Genomic DNA, 15,474 nt, shown 5'->3' with positions numbered 1-15,474 from the left:
GTGACACTAATAAAGATTATTATTAAAAAACACTTTTACACAAAGGTTATGGAAATTTGGAATTGTTTCCCTGAAAAGACCATGGATCATGGGGTCAATCAGAGCTTTCAGGACTGATGGGTTATCCAGGAACGGGGTCCTGTGGCACAATGGGAGCTTCAATACCACTGGGTCAGAAGCTCCAGGTTTAAGTCGCACTTCAGAACTTGGTGGCCATGGAAGGTGCATTCATAATGTGGCCAACCAGGTTGATTGCCAGCCTGTAAATCTTTCCAATACTCGTGATGGCAGGAAAGGAGTGGGAGAGTTTCCTGGTTAGCCAGACTGCAGAGGGCAAGCATAACCATGAACCAATCCAATGGAAGTCCATGATCACCAATGCCCACTGAGGACATGACACCTGAAGGAGGAGGAGAAAGGTTATGTCGAAGTTAGCTCAATAAAAGCTGCCTGCAGCTGAGCCTACAGTCTTATACTCAGTGCATTACAGAACAAATGTATTTTTGTTCTGGGAGGATATGAAGAAATATGGAGCAAAGGTGGGTAATTCAAGTGAACGCAAGAAATAGAAGGAGTAGGCCACCAGGCCCTTCAAGTCTGCCCCGCCATTCAATATGATCATGGCTGATCTATGCCGGCCTCAACTCCTCAGTTAAGGTGTAGATCAGCCATGGTACATGATATTCCACAATTACTTTCATAGCTGGTGTATATTTCCAGTCACTGACACATAATCTTCCTTGCTTGTCGCACTATAAATGTTGTACTCCTTTAACGGTGTAAGAGGCTAGTCTTTTGTCACTATTTTTATCCGCTGTGGCCAATATGCTCCATAAAGGTATAACCAATATGAAGGAAAATCAATTTGATGTATCCAAGATGTTTGTGTCTCTTTTCTTTAGATCACATAATTTTTTATATGTGAAGCCAAATATTCAACATGTTGCTTATGGGCTAAGCATTAAGGGATTTTAGTTACAGATGGGACAAGTTGAAGCTTTTGGCATTTTTGCCACTTGGTTGATGTTGAATGGAGAATTTAACTGGAGTGCATATTGCAAAGGGAGGGCCTCAATTCAAAATGGCCACTGATAAGGCGGGAACTGCACTCAAGCTGAAGCAGACATTGATAGAGTGATCTTGCACTTACAAGGCGAGTTTGTTGGGGGGGGGGGGGGGGGGCTGTGGTGGTGGTCTCCACATTCAATTGAGTTCTTCCTTGTTGGACAATTTTTTAAACAAAAAATTCTCCTGACTTCCCTCTTTGTACAAATAATTTCCGTTGTATAAATAATTTCCATTTCAACAGGCAGTTCTAGTTTTAGTTTAAGCAAGATCTCAGATATGTTTAAAGAAGTGTCAAACACGGTAAAACAGAACATTTGGCTTCTGATTGCGCCTCGCCAGCCATCTGTTGTTTACTTCACTATTCACTTCTTTAAAGTCTCACATGCAAAAGAATGATGGAAGCAAAGCCTTAACTAATAGGCGGTTGAACATTCAAAGCTGTGGGCAACCAAACAAGTATGACTCCTTAGATAGATAATGTGGATGCGTTCCGCCTAATTATGGATTTAAAAAATCATTAGTAGCCTCCCCTCTGGGGCCCTGTGCATCTTCAATTTGATCTGGGGAACTAGTTAGGATGAGCTCACCTTTTGGAGATCTCCTGTGGTTTCTCAGACATAGCTGTCCATCTGCTAAGCATCCCATTCCCCTGCTTCCACTAAGATTTTGTGAAAGGCACATCAAGTATTCAGTAAAAGCCAAGAGGAAAAAAAGGCAAATGGCTTGCTCTTCATGAATGCTTTGTACACAGATCAATCACAATCGTAAAAAGGGGCAACACAAAGAGATCTCCTGTCCAATGATGCCTCAGTGAGATTATTTCAGGGCTCAATTCCTGAAATAGCGCCGCAGAGCAGCCTTGTACATGAACATAAAACACAACTAAAATAAAGCTTTGTTTAAATAAAATACATACTTAGATGTTAAGCATTTCCTGTTAATTACAGTTATTTTTGGAGATCGCTTTACTATTTATGGAATCCTAATGTATTTATGCAGGGTTAATACGGGGACACTTACCGGCTTTTGTAGTGACCTGATTTCTTCTTCTTTTTCTTCTTAGGTGGTGGTGAGGGAGAACTGCTTGATTTCCTCTTCAGACTTCATCAGCAGCATGAGAGGGGAAAGATTGGTCACACAAATATACAGAAGTTCATTAGTCTGGGTTAAGAAACTTTTATATTGAATTTACAGCACAGAAACATGCCACCCACGTAACCAATCTATGTCAGTGTTTATGTCCACATGAGTCTCCCCCTCTTTATCTAGTCTAACTAACAATCTCAATATATTATTCAATTCCTTTCTTTATCATGTACTTATCTAGTTTCCTTGTAATGCATATAAAATGAGTATGATTCTAATGCCTCATTGCGCCTATCGCACCTCCCACTATTCCTGGAGAATAGCGGGGGAGTTCCTAAATGGGGCTAGCGCGGGCGCCAAATGGGGGGTGAGATTCTTCTGGGGTGTGGCACCCAATGCAATCTGGTTCATGTCCTTATTGGCGTGAACCAAACTTGCATATTTAAATAAGTCTTTAAACTCATTTAACTATGCTGTGAAGATGCCGGCGTTGGACTGGGGTGAGCACAGTAAGAAGTCTTACAACACTAGGTTAAAGTCCAACATGTTTGTTTCAAACACTAACTTTCGGAGCACTGCTCCTGAGCAGTGCTCCGAAAGTTAGTGTTTGAAACAAACATGTTGGACTTTAACCTGGTGTTGTAAGACGTCTTACCATTTAAATATGCTCAGCTTGTTCAGAGCCGGAGCCTCCTGGCTTTCATGATTCGCTGCCTGACGGCGGGTAAATCGATACTGGTTTCCAAAAATGGAAACCAGGCACAATTGACCTTGCTTGGGGGCTGGGAGGCCAAAGCAGCCTCCGGGTGATTGGGAACAGGGCAGGGCAGTGGCACCCGGCAATGCCAACCTTTCACTTCCTCTTTTCTGACTTCAGAAAGCACTTAGCATTGTTGAAGTTGCCAGCAGCTGTCAATCAGAACAAGAATGTTTTTAAATATTGCCGTTAGGATCAATGGAGAGTACTTCAGGTGCATTCAAGCGTGAAGGGAAAGATAAACAAACAAACCTCCAGGTCCCTGTGTTTAAACCATCAAGCTGTCAATCAAACACTAGTTAAAAGGTATAGCACTGTGAAATTGAATGAATGCTAGGCATTCCAAAAATCTCAGTGGATTTCAAGGCTTTTCAAGTGCTTTCTAGGAAGCCTCTGACACTTCAAAAAGCAGAGAGCTGAGGGAGCACATGCGAGGAAAGGGGAAGTCTTCCTGGGTTCAATATTAAATTAAATGTCAGATCTGCTCATCAACTGTAAGGTGGAACAGTTCAGAGTGAGAAGGCCACTGCCACTTCAGAATTCAAACAGGTCAGAAAAGGATGACAATTTTGAACAGAGAGTTGCTGAGATCACTGAGTGAAGAATGGTCTCCAGAATGCCCAGGGCTGGAATGGACAGTCCAGACAGGGGCCCCCATCCCGGGCAGGGTCCCGGCCTCAACCCCTTAGCCACAGTCCGAGTCCACAAAACTCCAAGGATTCTTGGAGACTCTCCTCTGTAGCCTGGCAGTGGAAGAGGGGCACATGAGCAATGGGCTGACCCCTCTCTGGGTCCAGTATGCCAGTTTAGGGTGTCTTTGCCAGGATGCCAGTACCATGGTGTCAGAGGAAAGTACACCATTGGCAATGCCACGGCAGGGTCTGAAGGGGGCAGAAGGTGGCTGAGGGGATGGGGCTGGGGTGGGGATGGGGCTGGGGTGGGATGGGGGTCAGGTCACTCTTATTCATGTGCATTGTGTGGGGGTTGACCTGTTATTCCTGTGTTGGGGGAAGAATGCCCCACCTTAATGAGGGGTTGGGGGATGTTAACATTTGCATGGGGGGGTGGAGGGGAGCTTTTTTCTAGACATGGGAGCAGGGTGCCCTGGAGAGAGCAGTTAATAAAGCATACAGAGTCCTGGATGTTATTAATAAAAGCATAGAGTACAAGAGCAAGGAGGCTATGCTGAACTTACACAACACACCAGTTGGATCTCAGCTGGAATGTCGTGCACAGTTCTGATTGCCACACTTTGGAAGAATGGGAATGCACTGGAGAGAGTGCAGAAGAGGGTTATAAGAATAGTTCCAGGGATGAGAAAGGTTAATTACGAGAATCGATTGAAGAGAATGGGACTGTTCTCCTTGGAGAGAAGGCGGCTGAGAGGGGATTTGTAGAGATGTTCAAAATCATGAGAGGGCTAGACAGAGTAGATAAGGAGAAAGTGTTCCCATTCGTAAAAGTATCGAGAACGAAAGGGCACAGAATTTAAATTATTTGCAGAAGAAGCAAATGCGATATGAGTATTGTTTCTTTCAGGTAATGGGTAGTTCGGGTCTGGAATGCACTGCCTGGAAGTGTGGTGGAGGCAAGTGTTTCTATTAAAAAAAAATGTGCAAGGATATGGGGAAAAGGCAGGAGAATGGCACTAGGTCACGATGCCTGTTTGGAGAGCTGGTGATGCGGGCCAAATTGCCTCCTGCACCTTAACAATTCTGTGATTTATTAAAAACCTTACACTAACAGATTGGCCTGAAGAGGGCAGTTCATGATCACCAAAAACCTAGAATATTTGTTTTTGATCATTCAAACTCATTTGGAAGGCAAAGCGACAGAAATACTGTCTAATACTCATATCCAATCTACCAATAATGTGCCATGGTGCTTGGAAAAATAACCGAAAAAAACCCCCCCGTAAACATTCACGGACGATAAAAGTCTGTGGTCGAAAAGAGAAAGGCTGTTCAACAAGGAGTCAAAATGAGTGTTAACGAACAGTGGATTTAGTGATATAAACGACAAATCTGATGTGGTTAACTTTGTTCTGCACTGAACACTGAACATTGCTGCCTTACTTTAACTCCCTGTTGTCCCTTTGTCAGCATTTCAGCAAGCCTCTGGGACAGTACAATCTGTACATGCTCCATTGGAAGGTGCAGAATACAAGGCCCAACGACCCATTCTTCACACTTCACATCTCGTTAAAATGTCTCTCACACCTTTGAAGCATAAACATCAAATTCCACGATAATTACAAGGCTATGATGATTCATACAGACACAATGACTCACAACACCCCTTATCACCATGGTAACTATAATTTATAGGCACTAAAGCTTAGTGAAACAACTAGAATGCCATTGTCAAAATTTGCCAGTGGTTGCATGTTATAATTTTATCAGCAAGCGTCCTTTAAACTGTCGGTTAGCTTTCTATTTTCGGTCTATGGTTCAGGCTTGAAAGACTGACAAAGGTACAATTTGGTTTTGATTTTGCATTCTGTATTGGGAAGCATCCTCAGCTGAATGTGATCCTGTCCAAGATCCTAAGCAGGAATACTAGGAAAGACCATCTTTCATTTAGTAACCAGAGAATGGATGATCTTCTTGACCAGTGCGTTTGACAACAGTACCAAGAAAAAGTGGCCACATTCCTACCTTCCATTCCTTTTTTGCAGAGGCAAATTCAACTGCAACTGACGTTCAGAGATACACATTGACCCTATATTATTGATTTATTGTCCTGCATCACTGAATCAACCAGGTTTAGCCTTACTGGCAGGATCTACCAGGCGTGTTGCGCCCAAAAAGCAGCACGGCGTAGCGTGTCTAGTAGATGTCGGGAGATCCCACTTCCGGGATCTACTCGGCTTGACGGGCGAGATCTAACGCAATCTTACGAGGCGTCACAATGTGAAACCCACCCATTGTGGGCGGGATCACTTTCTGGCAAATCTGCACATTAGAGTGAGTCAACGAGTCTCACTCTAATATGCATTGCCGAGATGTAACTTCATTTTGGATTTCTCCCTCAGTGTACCCGATCAGGCGCGTAGTGTGGCGACTAGGGGATTTTCACAGTAACTTCATTGCAGTGTTAATGTAAGGCTACTTGTGACAATAAGAAAGATTATTATTATTATTTTGGAAACCTCGGGCGAGCACTGTTCAGTACTGGTCTGCACAAATGAGGACCAGAAGGAACGGCACTTGTGGGGGTCTCCCAGTGGATCAGAGGTCCCCAGGTGCTTGCTCTCTGGACAGGGTGGTACACTGGCACTGCTGGTGCCACCTGGGCACTCTGGTGGTGCCACATGTGGCACTGCCAGCTGGAAGAGGCACTGCCAGGGTGCCAGGCTGGCACTGGCATTTGATGCGCGGCAGTGATCAGGCCAGGGGGTGCCCTGTGCGGGTGTGTGTCGGGGTCCCGCGATCCCTTATAGTGAGTTGGGGCTTCGGGGGGTTCAGGGGTCATGTAAGGGGCTCGAGAGCCCCTCACTGCACCAGCAAGCGGAGTTCCTCCGTGCAGAAAATAGGGTTAAGTGCAACCTCTTTGGGGAGTTCCCTGCTGAGGCCCCTGATCTACCCAGATGGGTGTTAGGGGCAGCATGGTAGTACAGTGGTTCGCACTGTTGATTCACAGCTCCAGGGTCCCAGGTTTGATTCCCGACTTGGGTCACTGTCTGTTCTCCCCGTGTCTGCGTGGGTTTCCTCCGGGTGCTCCGGTTTCCTCCCACAAGTCCTGAAAGACGGGCTGTTAGGTAATTTGGACATTCTGAATTCTCCCTCCGGTGTACCCGAACAGGCGGCGGAATGTAACACAAAGGGCTTTTCACAGTCACTTCATTGCAGTGTTAATGTAAGTCTACTTGTGACAATAAAGATTATATAAAAAAAGATAGTGGGGTGTTTCTAGGCACTCCGAGCGCTGGCAAACACCCGGCTAATCTCCCATGCTACGGGACTCTGTCCAAACCAGAAATTAATTCAAATCAATGACTCCTAAAGTGATAAGCAGTTTGAGAGTTTTTAAACCAAGTGCCACACTTGCAAAGGGATTAGAACACGCGGCAAACAAAACATAACTCATGACCGTGAATTCTTCCGGGAATATGAAGGGACTGAGCAGACTGGTTAGCTCAGTTGGCTAGATGGCTAGTGTGTCGATCAGATTAAGGGCAACAGCACGGGGTTTGATCCACATTCTGGCTGAGATATGCCTGGGCCTGCCTCCTCACCCTGCCCTGCAGTAAATTCAAGGCATAAGCCATGGTTCAGTGACCCTTGAATAATTGAGTATCCTACCCAGAAACGAAGATTGGGTACCAAAATGGTAAATTAAATTAAGGTACGGATCATTTTCTAACTGAATGACAGAACAGGCTCAAGGGACTGAATGGCCAACGTCTGCTCCTACGTTCTAATTATGGATTATTCTACTCTGGAATAGCAAAATATCAGAGTCAGGGCCCGAAGCTGCAGCAGTGTGGAGGGAGCTTTGCTCCACTTGACTGAACATACCACAGTGGGCTGAGTACTGGGTGGCAGTGCTTCAGAAAATTACAATGGAGGCCTCAAGCACTTAGCAAGCCCCAGTGTGGGTGGTGAGAATAATAAAGAGTTTGTGGTCGATTCACCAGGCACCCTTGACTTTAATGTTAATGAGAGTGCCACTCCATAATGTATTGGAGGACTGCTTGAGGTACACTCTATAGAACGTTCACTGAAGTGGACACTGCATTGTTTGAAAATTATATTCACACCCACTGCTACCAGATGTCCCCAGTGCTGTATCAAATTGCCCATTGGCCCTCCTCCTCATTGTCCCACCCATCCTGGGCATATGCCCGTTACAAAGCAGGCATCCTGCAGCCTTCACCTCTGCTGGCACACAACAATGCTGTCGTGGTATGCCCGGTACAGACATGTGACTGGTCAATTTTGTAAATTAGTTTACCTCACTTTATTTCTGAGAGATGCCCATTTGCACACAGACCATTTGTGCCTTGATCGATGTAACTATCCCCTAAATTGAACACTTCAATGCTGAAATTATAGTGCTTGATGTTGACACTCAATGCCAACAATGGGAAAGTATTCTCCTTCACAGCAAGGCTTCACCTTGATGACCATAAATTGCATCCCATTCTGTGCACCCGGAGTTGATTTTTATCTATCTTGGTGGAAGTATGAATTAAAAATAATTCAAATTATGACAATAAATTCACCTACCATTTGTACACGTATGTAACATTTTGTAATTCTATGGTTTCTATTGATACTCCTCCAACCCTATTGGCAATTCCATGTATACATGTGTAGTTTCCTCATAGTCTAGGGGTAAGGTACTTACACAGAATAGGAAGGATGCAAGTTTGACCCATGTTGAGTTAGCTAATCTCAGATCAATTGACTGCAAATGGTTGGGAGTGAAAAAATGAAGCAGAATTTCTATGCCTGAAAACTATCTCTTGATCTCTACCTGGAAGTTGCGTGTACATGTACAATGTGAGGTCCCACTGGGCAAATAACTTCACAACATCAGAAACAATGAATGCCATTTGGATGAGATACTGGAGTGCTGCTTTACCTTGGAATCCCAGCTCCAAGCAGTGCCTTGAGAGTGAAGAGGAGAGGAGAAAACAATGGTGATAGCACAATGCACTAGGGTGGACAAATTAGAACTACCATAGTGAATATTAGTGAATAAAATGACACATGCAGACCCAATGAGCAGATGGCCTAATCCTGATGGTGGAACCTATGCACATAATGCTTCCTATGATAATGATCATGGCAAATAGTACACTGTTTTACAATTGTAGGAAGATTATATCAGGTACCATACAACCTCATTTTCTCTAAGGTCGAGTTGCGCCAGAACTAATTTATTAAAGTCACGAAATTCATTTTTTAAAATCCTGAGGTTAAGTCGCCATTCGCTGTTGCTGGGGAGGGAGGTCTGGACTTTGGCCTGTGCTCATTAATTTATAATTGCAAAAATGGATGACTTTTATTTTTGCTCCCTTTTATTTTGAAGGAGAACTTCTGAAATGTGATGGACATCTGTTGAATGCCCAATGCAACTAAACTGGTTCAAATGTATCATTGCTCTCCGCTTAATTCCAGAAAGGACTCACCTTCCCAGGCAGCAGTAGCTCTCATCGGTCGTGCGGGGTGGGGGGGGGGGGGGGGGGGGGAGCCCATTTCTCTTTGCAGAAGGACATGTTTCATTTCATCCTAGCTCCCCATGGCAACACCATTTTCTAATTATAATATGGACAAAAATATCTTGGCATCCGGCTGAACACCATCTGTGCATTCGTGTGATTCACAAGCAAGTATCTCACAAAGGAATTCAGCAAACCATTCACCTGTCAACCTGTGTTCCAATGTTCCGTTCCTTTAGTTCCTGTCAGGATTTAGCAAGTAGGCACCCATACAGAGCTGCCAGAATCTAGATTGAAGATGCCTTTTCCAAACACTGCGTGAAGTGATATTAATATAATTAGAATTTTTAAAATGTCATGAGGTGCAGCAGCTAAATCTCACTGCATATTTTCAGGGGGCTTCATATGTTATGCCTGAAAAGTTACTCTTTATCTAATTACATAAAATACAAGATTATTCAAAGAAATTTCTGACATATATTTTTCCCCCCGCTGATTTGAATTGTCTCCTCTCTCATTCAGTATTCCTGACGGAGAAGACAATTTGCCAAACTTGCAACAACACATTGCAACATTTACATCTTTAATTAGGAAAATCTCTCCGAGTACATAAGATACTGGGAGAAGTGACAAAAACCTGGGGCAGGATTCTCCGAATTCTCCGGAGCCGGGGATTTGGCGGGGCCGGGAATCGGCCGCGCTGGTCGGTGGCAGCTGGCAGCGGCCCTACCGGCGATTCTCCGGCCCGAGTGGCTGCCCGTTTATGGCCGGTCCCGCCGGCGTAAATTACAACAGGTACTTACCGACGGGACCTGGCTCTGCGGGCGGCCTCCGGGGTCCTCGGGGGGGCGCGGGGGGATCTGGCCCCGGGGGGGGCCCCACAGTGGCCTGGCCCGCGTTTGGAGCCCACCGATTCGCGGGCAAGCCTGTGCCGTGGGGGCACTCTATTCCTCCGCGTCGGCTGCTGTGGACCTCCACGATGGCCGACGTGGAGGTGAACCCCCCTGCACATGTGCTGACATGCGTCAACATGCACTGGCCGGCGGAGGCCCTTCGGTGCCGGTTGGAGTGGTGCCAAGCCCCTTCCGCGGCACAAACCACTCCGGCACCGGCGTAGCGCCTGAAGGTGCGGAGGATTCCGGCGGGACCTGGAAGGCGAGTGTGTGGGGGCCGTCCTGGAATGGGGGCTGGGGGATCCGACCCCGGGGGGGGGGGGGGGGGGGGGGGGGCCACGGTGGCCTGGAAGGCGATCGAGGCCTACCGATAGGCGGGCGGGCTGATTCCGTGAGGGCCTATTTTACTCCGCACCCGGTGCCTTTAGGGCTCCGCCATATTGCCCGGGGGCTGGCGGGGAGAAGGGAACCCCCGCGCATGCGTGGAAGTACGCCAGCCGTAGCGCGCAGGTGCGGAAATATGCTAGCCGTTCCACGTATGTGCGGAATCATGCCAGCCATTCCGCGCATACGTGAACTCGCGCGGGCTGTCCCGCACCGGCTGGAGCTGCGGGGAGCATTCTGGCACCAACCTAGCCCCCTCGGAAGGGGAGCATTCCGATTATCGGGAACCATTGATGCCGCTTTTCACGCCAGCATGGGGGACATAGCCCCATTATTAGAGAATCCCGCCCAAGGAGAGGCAAAGCCAGGTAGAGATTTCACATGGCAATGAGAATTTTAAATTGGAACCAATGTATGCCATCAAGGATGTGGGGTATAGATGAATGGGACTTGGTACGAGATAGACTGTAGGTAGCAAAGTTTTAGCATTGCTGAAGTTCATGTATAGTGGAGAATGGGATATTATCCAAGAGAACATTGGAATAGTTGTGGAGGTTTGAAGCATGAATGAGCAGATGAGGTGAGATGAGGTGAAAGTAGGCGACCTTTTTGAAGAGGAGGCTATCAGATCAGAAGCTCAGATTTGGGTTGAATAGGATTCCACACAACTGCCGCATGTTTTGCTGTGGCAGAGAATGCCTACCATTGGCCATAGGCAGAATCCATAGGCAGGATCATCTGGTCCTGCGTTGTCAATGGGGTTTCCCATTTAATGGACCCTTTGCCACCGGGAAACCTGCAATGGGAGTGCACCGTCAGCGGGAATGGAAGATCCCATTGGTGTGAATGACTGGAAAGTTTTGGCCTGTAAATATATCCTTAAGATTGTGCGGTCATTAAATAAGTTCACCACAGAGTAACTCTTTATTTGACTCTTTTATTGTAAGGAGATATTTCCAGAGACTGGCTTACAATGAAACATACAGCGCTGAAGTGTGGGGCCCCGGCCAATGGGGGAGCTCCATACTGGGAGGTGGATGAGTGCCCCCATAGTGCAAGTCTGACTCTGCTGCGAAGCCTTTAGCGGGACGGGGGAGAGGCGCTGGCTGACAGCCATTGAGGGGAGCAGCGGGGTGACTCTCAAACTCCAGGCCAGGGCTGAGGAGGGCAGGCGGGCAACTAACCAAAAAGAACAGAGGCCACCAGGCGAGATAGCCAGCAGCAGCTGCCAGGCAGACAGCCAGGCGCACACACGATTGTTGAGGGTTGTGGCTCGAGGTCCAGCCACCCAAGCGAGAGTCGAGACATGAACAGAGCAGCAGTCAGGAGATGAGAAGAAGGTCAGGCAAGCGCTCGCATCGTGTCTCAGGGAATTGGGGAGCAGCAGCCAGCGGGAGCTGGGCAACTCGACCAGAACCAGAGGCAGCAGGGTTGAAAGTTAGAGGGAGAGGGCTGAGCAGCAACCGGACTGGGCACCGAGGGCGGGAATTTGTGTTTCCATGCCCTGCAGTGTGTGAGCTGAGGGTGGGCAAGGTCAGGAAGTATTGACATCATTTTGGGTGGGGCTCCATGTAATTGGGGCGGGACTCAACATCATCAGGGATGGTATGTGATGTGGGGCCCCCGCAAAAGGGAGAGCGCAGGATCCCCAAAAGTGTAAGACCGCCTCTGGATTCCTCAATGTATTTAAAAATGTTATTTTATCGTTTGCAATTGAAACTCAGTTCTGTACAGTTACTTAGTTTTTCGCAAATTGTATTGTAGCAGCCATGTTGTTAGACATTTCCATTGTATTCTTTAAAAAAAAATGTTTTCCAATTAAGGGACAATTTAGCGTGGCCAATCCACCTACCCTGTACATCTTTGGGTTGTGGGGGTGAGACTCACGCAGAGACGGGGAGAATTTGCAAACTCCACATGGACAGCGACCTGGGCCGGGATCAAACCCAGATCCTCAGCACCATGAGGCAGCAATGCTGACTATTATACCACCATGCCACCCCATTTGCTTTGTCTTTGGAGCTGTTAGAATACGTATGTATATGTATGCCAGTTGTGAACATCTACACTCTCCAGTTAGTGAACAAGAGAGGATCATGAGCTCTATTCAAGGTGAAGTCTTTCAGGCAGGTTAAGAAAGCAGGAAGCTCAGTAGCACAGTGGTTAGCACTGTGGCTTCACAACTCCAGGGTCCCAGGTTCGATTCCCGGCTTGGGTCACTGTCTGTGCGAAGTCTGCACATTCTCCCCGTGTCTGTGTGGGTTTCCTCCGGGTGCTCCGGTTTCCTCCCACAGTCCAAAGATATGTAGGTTAGGTGGATTGACCATCCTAAATTGCCCTTAGTGTCCAAAAAAGGTTAGATGGGGTTACAGGGATAGGGTAGAAGTGTGGGCTTGAGTGGGATTATCCTTACAAAGGTCGGTGCAGACTCGATGGGCCAAATGGCCTCCTTCTGCACTGTAAATTCTATATAAGATCCGTTCTCAAGCTGGTATTGGACCTTCAACAGGGTGACACGTTTGAAGTGAGTGACATTGCTGGCACTCAATCTACTATCCTTTTTTTTGTCTACAAACAGTTTGAATATATTTGCCCACGGCCTTAGGTTCATAATAATGTATTGGGTCCATAACACTGTATTAGGAACTTAATATTAAAAACCAATTAAATATAATGCATAGTAAACCGATTATGAAGGGCAAGTTGTTTATAATGGATATCTCTAGAGTGAATTTGAAGAGTCTCCTCAATAGAAATATTTTAATGAAATGGAACTGACAAAAATTACATTAATACTGATATATTTTGTGAATTTTTGTGCTCATCAGGAGGAATCAGCCTCTGGCATAATGGATCAATAATCCAGAGGCCCAACTAAAGCTCTGGGGACTGGTGTTCAAATCTCACCACAGCAACTGGTAGAATTTAAATTCAGTTAATAAAGTCAGGAAGTAAAAGCTCGACGTCACCGCAAAACCATTGTCAATTGTCATAAAAACCCATCTGATTCACTAATGTCCTTTAGGGAATAAAACTTGCCATCCTTAGCTGGCCTGGTCTTGATGTGACACCTGCTCCACAGCAATGCAGTTGTCTCTTAAATACCCTCTGAAATCACCCAGCAAGTCACTCAGTTGCATAAAGCTCCAAAAAGTCTAAAAGGAATGAAACTGGACATTGACCTCGGCACCAGAACCAACAACGGCGCATCCAGCCCTTTCAACTTGCTAATTCCTCTGTACTAACATATAGGGGCTTGTGCCAAAAATGGGAGAGCTGTCTCACAGACGAGTCGAGCAACAGCCTGACATAGTTTTATTGAATGAATCATATCTTGCAGTGATCACCAACCCTAGGTATTTCCTGTGTCACACTGGCAGGACAGACTCAGCAGAGGTGGTGGCACAGTGGTATACACTCGGGAAAGAGTTTCCGTGGGAGTCCTCAACATTGACTCTGGACCTCACGAAGTCTCGTGATCAGGTCAAACATGGGTAAGGAAACCTCTCGGTTACCACTCACCGTTCCCCCTCAGCTGCTGAACCAGTACTCCTCCATGTGGAACAGCACTTGGAGGAAGAACTGAGGGTGACAAGGGTGCAGAATGTACTCTGGTCGGGGGACTTCAACGTCCATCACCAAAAATGGCTTGGTAGCACCACTGCTGACTGAGTGGTCAAGCCACTAGACTGAGTCTGCAGCAAGTGGTGAGGGAACCAACAAGAGGGAAAAACGTATTAGACATTGTCCTCACCAGTCTACCTGTCATAGATGCATTTGTCCAAGACAGTATCGGTAGGAATGACCACCGCACGATCTGAGAGGAGACATCCTATCTTCTTGTTGAATCGCTCCATTGTGTTTTGTGGCACTATCCTCGTTTAGATTTCAAACAGATCTAGTCGAGTGACTATCCTTGACTTGAAGGCAACATTTGACAGTGTGGCATCAAGGAGCCCTTGATGTGAAGTCGATGTGAATCAGGAGAAAACTCACCGCTGGTTGGAGTCAGATCTAGTGTAAAGTAAGATGTATGTGGTTGTTGGAGGTCAAGCATCTCAGTCCCAGAACATCACTGCAGGGGTTCCTCAGGGTAATATCCTAGGCCCAACCGCATCATTAATGATCTTCCCTCCATCCTAAAGTCAGAAGTAGCAATCATCGCTGATGATTGTATAATGTTTAGTACCATTCGCAACTCCTCAGATACTGAAGTCCAAATGTAGCATGACCTGGTTGACATTCCAACTTGGGCTGATAAGTGGTGAGTAACATTAGTGCCAATATAAGGTTCAGATAACGACCATCTCCAACAACAGATAATCTAACCATCACCCCTTGATAGTCAATGGTATTGCCATCACTGAATCCCCCACTATCAACATCCTGGGGGGGTTACCATTGACCAGAAACTGAACTGACCAGCCATGTACGTACAGTAACAACAAAAACATGTCAGAAGCTGGAGATTCTGAGCACAGTAGCTCACCTTCTGCCTTCCAAAGCCTGTCTATCACAATAAGGCATAACCCAGGATAGTGATGGCATACTCTCCACTTGCCTGGATGAGTGCAGCTCCAACAAAACTCAATCAGGTTAACATCATCCATGACAAAGCAACCAGCTTGATTGGCATGCCACCCTCCACAACACACATTCACTCCTTACAAAACTGACACACAGTAGGAGTAGTGTGTACCATCTGTGAGATGCACTGCAGTCATTCAACAAGGCTCCTTCGACAGTTCCTTCCAAATCCATGATCTCTACCACATTGAAGGCAAGGGCAGCAGAGCATTGGGGATATCACCATCTGCATGTTTCCCTCCAGGTCACAGACCATCCTGTATCGAAACTATGGGTGTGATTCAGCGACCCCGTAATGCCTGCCATGCATCAGGGCGCAATGAGTGAATTGTGCAAGAGCCCTGAATCGATCTCGGCGCTGGGCCGATCGTGAGTCTCCCGATGCGTTTTGCCAGGCGCGAACTGGATTGCCTGCTGGGCGAGATCCAGATCTGCATTTTAAAGAAATTATTTTATTGAACATTTTTTAATAAATACAAAACCATAAAACAAACAAACAATGAAACTCAGCAGCATCAGCTCCCCCTCCC

At 46.5% G+C, this 15,474-nt stretch overlaps 1 protein-coding gene across 14 annotated transcripts in view; it reads right to left on the bottom strand.

Moving 5' to 3' along the window:
- Positions 1-15,474, bottom strand: part of LOC119974633 (serine/arginine repetitive matrix protein 3-like) — a 753,111-nt gene that overhangs the window by 117,343 nt on the left and 620,294 nt on the right. For all 14 annotated transcript variants that reach the window (XM_038813686.1, XM_038813694.1, XM_038813698.1 and 11 more), the window contains one exon: positions 2,089-2,169. In XM_038813686.1, the coding sequence (XP_038669614.1) occupies positions 2,089-2,169 (81 nt within the window). The remainder of the gene's footprint in view (positions 1-2,088; positions 2,170-15,474) is intronic.

Source organism: Scyliorhinus canicula, chromosome 12 (genome assembly GCF_902713615.1).
Source record: "Scyliorhinus canicula chromosome 12, sScyCan1.1, whole genome shotgun sequence".
In the NCBI taxonomy this organism is placed as follows: Eukaryota; Metazoa; Chordata; class Chondrichthyes; order Carcharhiniformes; family Scyliorhinidae; genus Scyliorhinus; species Scyliorhinus canicula.
Note: the sequence above shows the minus strand (reverse complement) of the source record. Positions and strands in the feature narration are given on the sequence as shown.